General features: G+C 33.2%; 1 protein-coding gene across 10 annotated transcripts; it reads right to left on the bottom strand.

The window, feature by feature from the left end:
* Positions 1 to 727: 727 nt before the first annotated feature.
* On the bottom strand, positions 728 to 6,708 carry LOC147383029 (putative GTP diphosphokinase RSH1, chloroplastic). 10 transcript variants are annotated; one of them, XR_015174007.1, is made up of 11 exons: positions 6,490 to 6,708; positions 6,203 to 6,333; positions 6,003 to 6,101; positions 4,597 to 4,698; positions 4,353 to 4,430; positions 4,208 to 4,279; positions 2,745 to 2,902; positions 2,058 to 2,090; positions 1,288 to 1,369; positions 964 to 1,176; positions 728 to 860 (listed from the first exon to the last, which is right to left on the bottom strand). XR_015174007.1 is itself a non-coding variant. In XM_086429373.1 (7 exons), exons 3-7 carry the CDS (start codon positions 6,051 to 6,053, stop codon positions 2,762 to 2,764), a joined length of 444 nt encoding a protein of 147 aa, XP_086285499.1. In that variant the 5' UTR covers positions 6,054 to 6,101; positions 6,203 to 6,333; positions 6,490 to 6,707; the 3' UTR covers positions 1,568 to 2,761. The 10 variants fall into 10 exon arrangements, 3 of the variants coding, with proteins under 3 accessions (XP_086285499.1, XP_086285501.1, XP_086285500.1); XR_015174006.1 differs by having other exon boundaries at positions 964 to 1,369; XR_015174004.1 differs by having other exon boundaries at positions 2,058 to 2,902; positions 6,490 to 6,707.
* Between the last annotated feature and the right edge of the window lie 394 nt (positions 6,709 to 7,102).

Here is a 7,102-nt window from a genome sequence, read left to right as displayed (position 1 = left end):
ATTAATCAAATTAAACCCTCGCCAAGCAGTTACCGAATCCAAGATTTGTTGCTATGGTCTTCTCTAATAAATTAATGAAAAAAGTAAGCTAAAAGCCCTCATCTTCAATATTCAACCTGTATTATGTAGGATAAATAAGACTTTCACACTCCTGAATGTAATTTGTATGAGTCACCAAAATACAACTGAGCAGCTGCAACAAGGTTTCCATACTCATCTCTTGGTACTCCTCCACCTCCAAAAGGCCCAGGACACTACAAAATTTTAGGTTTTTAGTGGGGGTCAAAAACCGTTGCAAATACCAAAAAACCGCCACGCCACTATAGGAGCCCTATAGTGGCGGTCAAAAACCGCCGCTAATCTATTATATTACCGTCGCTATAGATATGAGTGAGCCGTTAATAGATTATATATCGTTGCTATAAATATGAGTGAGTCTTATAGTGACGTTCAGAAACCGCCGCTAATAGCGTACTACCGTCGCTATAGATATGAGTGAGATCCATGGTGATGGTTAAACACTGCTGCTAATTAGTTTTTTACCATAGCTATAAATACGATTTTTAATGCTTATAGTGGCGGTAATGACCACCGCTAATAAGATTTTTTTTTATTTTTTAATTTCTTTTATTTTAAAATTATTTGTAATTAAATACCTATTTTTATACAACATGTCAATTAAACACAATTACTTAGCAAATCAAATTAGTTAAGAGACAAGTATAACAAAATAATAAGTCGATTGAATTAAGAATCAATGCTTATAAATCCATGTTTATCATTTAAAAAATAAAAACTATCTGTCATGGTTGTTGTTGTGGACACTGATCATTGTCGAGTTGATTGTGCTGCTCATCAACCTACAATTCATATACATTAATCAAATTAGTCATATCAATAAATAAATATTTATTAATAAAATATTTTAAAACACAACATATTCTATTATCGGTGAGAATTTACCTTTCTCATTAGAGTAATGATCAATTCCTTGAGTCTCTCCACCTCAGCATCGCTTACAATCTGTTGTTGCTTCAAAGACTTTAGTTTCTTCTTCAACCTATATACCTCAGCAGAATCGCTAGAGAAATTTTCAGAATATGATGCAAATAATTTGTTAGGAGTCGGTTCCAGACCGACACCACGAACATGACCATGTCTATCAGCACCCAAGACCTGAGATAATACATGACACATAAAGAAGACAACATATGTTGGCATGTAATTGATGGATGGTCCTAGTTGCGAACATTAGCAGATAAAAAATTAACTAGAAGTAACTCATACCTCTATCAGCTTCTTCAAACAGATTGTAACCCTCTCCAAGGCTTCGACATCTTCATCTATCCCCAAATATTGGTATTGGAATCTGCAAGATGGAGAAATAAGTACAGAAATAAGTTATTCTAAATTCTGATATATAACCCTCTATTTTTTACCATCTGTAAACCATAATCTGAATCCTGTTTTATTCATAAATGTATACTAAAATGGAGAAACGAAGTGATCTACTCAAATGTATTCACGAAAAATAAAAAGGTGTTTATAAAGGGTTGATTAGATGAAGGTTTAAAAAATGGCTGTTAATAATTGATTAATGATGATGACATTATAAATGCCCGTTGTTCATAAACTCTTATATTTAACTTGTAAACTATTAAAACTTCATTTATTTCATATTTTTACGAATAAATTAATATTTATAAATCAAGGGAGTAGCACATCATATACAACAACAAATATTGCAAAGGTAAAATAAATAAAAAAATGTGTGGTCGTAAAGGTCATCATAACTGTTATAACACCAGTGCACCTCTTATTTTCATTAAAACCTTAATGTAGAGGGACTAGTTAAAAGGAATTTATTTCAAAAGTAAATCTAATCCACTTTGTGTGATAAATTTTTTTTGTTTTTAAATTCTATTTATCTGACTTCTTACATGAAAGAAAGCCTTGTTTTTAATAAACTTTTTAGAAAATATATAAAAGATATATATGGCTTCTTATATTGGGGTCAGGGTAGAACAGAATAAAATTTTAGTTGATGGATATCATACCTGCACAAATCTGTACTACCTTGTTATTTCCTCCTGCAACATAATACAATTGTGTTAGAAAGACTTGTGTTTTTGTAGAGCCTTGACAAGAGGTGGAGATACAAGTCACTTGTTCTGGAACACAATTAAATACAGGATGAGTAACAAAATAGCAGTCAGCAGCTATTTAAAAATTTAGCCTCATTGCTATTATGCACTCCTCTAAATAATGGAATGAGCCGAAATAATAATAATTTAGTCTCGTCATCTGATCAGTACTCACTATCCCCTATTCAACTCTACCTTCTTGCTCCATAATTCACATCTTCTCTACATCAAGATGACAAAAGTCACATTCCCAATGGCTTTGCTATTTATTAGCTTGGTTAGTACTCTTTCTTAGATGGGCTTTATGAGGGAAGAAAAGAAAGCTTTAATAGTGTGGAGGATGCAAGTGAAGATTTGGAGTTGGAAGGCAGATCTAGTTTGTGTGTATGTATATATAGAGTGAGGATATGTTATGTTGCCAATCCATTCAAAAAGAGTAGTAGGTGGTGAGGAGGCAGAATTGGCTGACTTAATCGATATAAGATCACGTAAAATTTCAATCTAATCGATGTAAGTATTAATTATCAATTCATGTAGAATTCGTAATTAAGAAATCCATAGGCAGCTTTTAATCATAATTATTGGGAAGCAAAGTCTTACCTCACATAGGATGGATTTCAGAAGAGAAGCATTGAAGGATCAGAGACATTCATGGATTGAAATTGTTTCTGAAGTTGTGCATCCTCGGCCAAATCACAACAAACATTCCCATTGTAAGGACAAAAGGCCAAAGGAATCTTTTGGAGTAAAGGGTGACCCTATTTTAATAATTAAAAAAAATTGAGAATTCAACAAAATAATTGCAGAACAAAAATAAAAATTAAAGACTAATAAATGAAATTAAAGATAGAGCATATGCAACAAGTTATGAAATTAAAGACTAATAAATGCAGTTTTTCGCTAGGGAGAAACGGTAAAAGAAATAGGGAACTACTTTTGCCAAATACATCTTTACTGTGCACATACTCATAGTTGGAATCCACTATGCCTATTAGAGTGCTAATTGCTTTTCCAATCACCCCAAATCAAACAGAGAAAGAATGGAATTTCCATTTGCCTTTAATGATGGTTTTTAATATTATAATGGAGTGACTAGAAAGCTTTGTTCTAATAAAGTTGTTTCGGACTCCAAAGACGTGAGAGTTTAGGCTTTAGAAGCGAAATGAAGATGTTAAAAATAGTGTCTTGGTGGAATTTGAATTCTTTCTACTGTGACAAACTTTTTCTTATTCTTACAAATTTTAATTGTTTTCTTTCATGTCTTCTCTTTCAGAGTAAAAGTTAAAGTGCCACTATATGGCTGAAGTATGAAAATAGTGCAGAAAAAAAGTATAGGGTTAAAAGAAGACATTTAAACATACGAAGCTAGAAACTACAGAGAAGCCAAAACTTAACTGAAGTATTCTTACACATTTTGCTGTAGACAACTAGATGCCCCTGAACTTCCCACTGAAAAGTTGTTGTAGGAATGGTCACTGTATGCCAATATTGCAATATGAAAACGAAAGTCATCTTTTGCTTAATTCTGAATTCGTATTTCATAACTTCTTTTATCCAAATTTTTGTTTGTAGACTTGCCGTGCATGTTTTTCATTTGCAGTGGCCATGGGTTACTAACTAACTATGGGAGTTGATGTGCATTATATATATAGGGGCAAGATCAAGATCCAACGTATAGAGAGACCTTTTCTCTGATCTAAGGTCTCAAGTGCTGTCTCCACCCAATTGAAAATTTCACATTACATAGGAAAACAACTCATGGTGAAACAGGGCAGCAAATTCTATTGGTAGTAATCTACTAGAAGGATGAACAATGTAACTTGACAAAAGATCAAAGATGTAAAGCTTTTTAGGTTGATTTTAAGGTAAAACCTTGGGCTCTCAATGCAAGTGACAAAATTCTCTCCAACATCTTGCCACTTGGGAGTATGAGTGGTTTCCAAAAATGAGCATAATAAGGCATAAATATCATATGAGTGATTTTGGTTAGGACATTTTCAATTAAATGCACATTACAAATTTAATGTTCCCCAAACCAACCAAATCTAAAATTATAGAGGTACCTTAATCTGGTACATTCCTAGTAGCTTTGTTAGACATGCAAAGACCTGCAACGTCTCCATTGCAATACTGGACTGCATATAGAGTAATAATGCTTAAAGAAAAGAAGGGATCACCTATTAAATACCAAACCAAGAATTTCATTACTTGCTTATGCTGAGGCAAGTGTGAAAAAGTATGCATGTTATGTAATTTGTCAGCTAATTTGACGATTATTACACGGACCTGTAAAAAAAGGCTGATTTAGTGGACATTAGACAAAAAGGCATATCCATAAAAAAAATTGATTATTGGGGGTACCAATGGTTTGAACCTTCACCAAATTAAAAGCTATCTAATCACTACTTTAGTAAACGTATTGGTCATATCCATAAATGTATACAATAGACACCTCTTCTATCATGGCTAGAAACATCTGCCGCAAATCATTAGCCTTTACATCTTGTACTGAATTGTTTGCATTGTTAAATTGCAGTCTACCCAGCTTGGATACCTTAGTTATAAGAGAAGACAATGAAATCAAAGTGTGTTCAGACCCAAATAAAAGTTATTTCAAACTTAAATGCAGAGACAAGGTTTAAAATCTAGAACATTCCAAGAGAATTTGAAACTTCTTGAAACATGCAACATTTAGGGGTTAATGTTTCGTTCCAGTCTCAACCAAAACCGGAATGTTCCGTCGAAACATACCAAAATGGAATGAAACTTTAAACCATGGTGGGCAGTATACAGGGATTAACAAATCACATTAGTTAAGAAAATTGTTAAATAAATTCAAGAATCAAATTGTTGACAAAAGTTGGCATTTGAAAATGAAAATCATTTTCCTGAAACCCATAGCTCAATCGGTTGACATATTGCAATGCATCTTGACGTGTGCGTTCAAGTAAGAAAAAGAGCAAGAAAATATAATTTACCTTTAATTGGCCATTTTTGTATCTTTCGTGGACTGTCTTTGCTATGTTACTCGACATCACATAGTTTATGAAGAATCCAACTAGGCCAATCTTATGAATTAGTTTATTAGTTTCCACCGAGATTTGGCAATTCTTGATAAGAACATATAATCTTCGGACTATATCTCACATTGATCGCCCACTTAAGCACCTAAAGCTTAAAGTTTTACTGGAACAATTGTTTTTAACTTACTATAGATGCATATGCACATTTATAAACTTTTATACCGACTCAAAATATCTTACTTGGCCGAGATAGGAATTAAACATTGGAACGTTTCAAGATTCTCTCTATCGAGAGAATCTTGGTTTTTCTCTTGGCCAAGACAATGCCTTGAGATGAGAAACTCATAACAACTTAGCATCCATGAGAAAAAAAATCAACTCATTTATCAAAGAAAAAAGTGCACATTGGTAAGAACCAAGTACTTAGAAAACAAGATCGATTCACCTATTGGAGCACCTATTTACCTATTTTAATATGACTAATTTCAGCTCAATTCTCTTACTTGACATGGCAAAAAGAGATTTATATGCATGTCTTATTTTACCCATCTTAAGATTTTGGGTTTTACGTAAGTCTAAAATGGAAAACCTAAATAACCAATTGATGTTGTAGAACATAAGATTATTATTATGTATAGTATCCTCCTGTAGTACATAAACCAAATCAAACTCAAGTTGTAATGCAAGTTAAATGTTCTGTTATTACATTCTTAATAAATTTATGTTAAAGAAACAGGCAAAAAATGGAAACTTTTCTAATCTTGGAGCAGAAATTTTAAGAATATTTATAATGATTGAAAAAATATATAAAATTTGAAGCTAAAGAGAAACACACCTTCCCTAGAAAATGCCCAATGAATAGGACATAATCAATTGGTGTAACCATGTCTTTGCTATGGACAATTTCCCCCAAGATTCAACCAATCGCTGCACCCTGATTTGAACATCAAAGCATCAAATGAAGAACAACTCCATGTCTAGTTCACCGTACATGTATATAATACAACTCTTTGATGATAGGTTAACTCCACTTACCTTTGTAACACCAACAAATCTGACCTCAACAGATCGGCTACCTTGGACAACATCAACAGCTGCATTAGAAATTTGGCCTGTCCACAGATGTTGCAAGAGATCCCTTGCTTGGAGCCTTCCAAACTCAATATCTGCAATAGTAGTTTTGAGAAAGAAATTTGAAACAGCAGAAAATAAGCACAATTGGATAAAATAGCATGGAAAGAAGACCAATTTTTGTTTATTAAGCTTCCAATCCATAAACAGAAATATCTAAAATGAAATAACATCTGGTTAAAAAAACTGACCTCAAAATATCTCAACCAATTTTTGGATTCTCAAAACCTCAAAGAACTACGAAATCTGTGATTTCGATTCTCAAAATTCCAGAGAATGTGAAGAGGAGATGAGACGGATTTGATAGAGAGAGAGAGAGACCTATTAGAAGGGAAGATTTCCTCCATTAAGATCAAAACCCTAGATGTAGTGGAGATGAGATGAATTTGCTACAGAGACAAGAGAGAGAGAGAGAGAGAGAGAGAGAGAGTGTGTGTTTTTTCACAAGACCTGTTGACAGGGAGAGAGGTTTTTTGCAAAATTTTGTTATATTCGCGCGCAGGCCGTGCTCTCTGGTGGCGCCTATTCTGGCTGCCGCAAAAAATGTGTCGCTAAAAGGAATTATTTTTGTTGTGGGATTTGTTAAGCAAGCACTATCGCCATTTAGTTTAAGCCAGCTACTTGTTTGTTTCTTCCAAGCAATAGTTAAGTCTTTTTTTTTTTTTATGAACTGTTTGTATTTCATTCATTGATAAGATTTTTGTTTACATATATAATTATATAGGGAAGACTAGCTTTAATGTTTTGTCTCATTACGTTTCTCAATATATTGTATAGGGAAGACTAGCTTTAATTGTATAGGGA

This window comes from Akebia trifoliata, chromosome 16, assembly GCF_017979445.1.
Source record: "Akebia trifoliata isolate Shusen 1 chromosome 16, ASM1797944v1, whole genome shotgun sequence".
Taxonomy (NCBI): domain Eukaryota; kingdom Viridiplantae; phylum Streptophyta; class Magnoliopsida; order Ranunculales; family Lardizabalaceae; genus Akebia; species Akebia trifoliata.
The sequence above is the reverse complement of the archived record's forward strand: the minus strand, read 5'-3'. Positions and strand labels throughout refer to the sequence as shown.

Coding starts and splice junctions, on each gene's coding strand:
- LOC147383029 (XM_086429373.1), bottom strand. CDS start 6,053: ATGGTTACACCAATTGATTATGTCCTATTCATTGGGCATTTTCTAGGG. Junction 4,431..4,596: donor TTCTAGCCATGATAGAAGAG/GTGTCTATTGTA, acceptor CTTTTTTTACAG/GTCCGTGTAATAATCGTCAA. Junction 4,280..4,352: donor ACTTGCCTCAGCATAAGCAA/GTAATGAAATTC, acceptor CTCTATATGCAG/TCCAGTATTGCAATGGAGAC.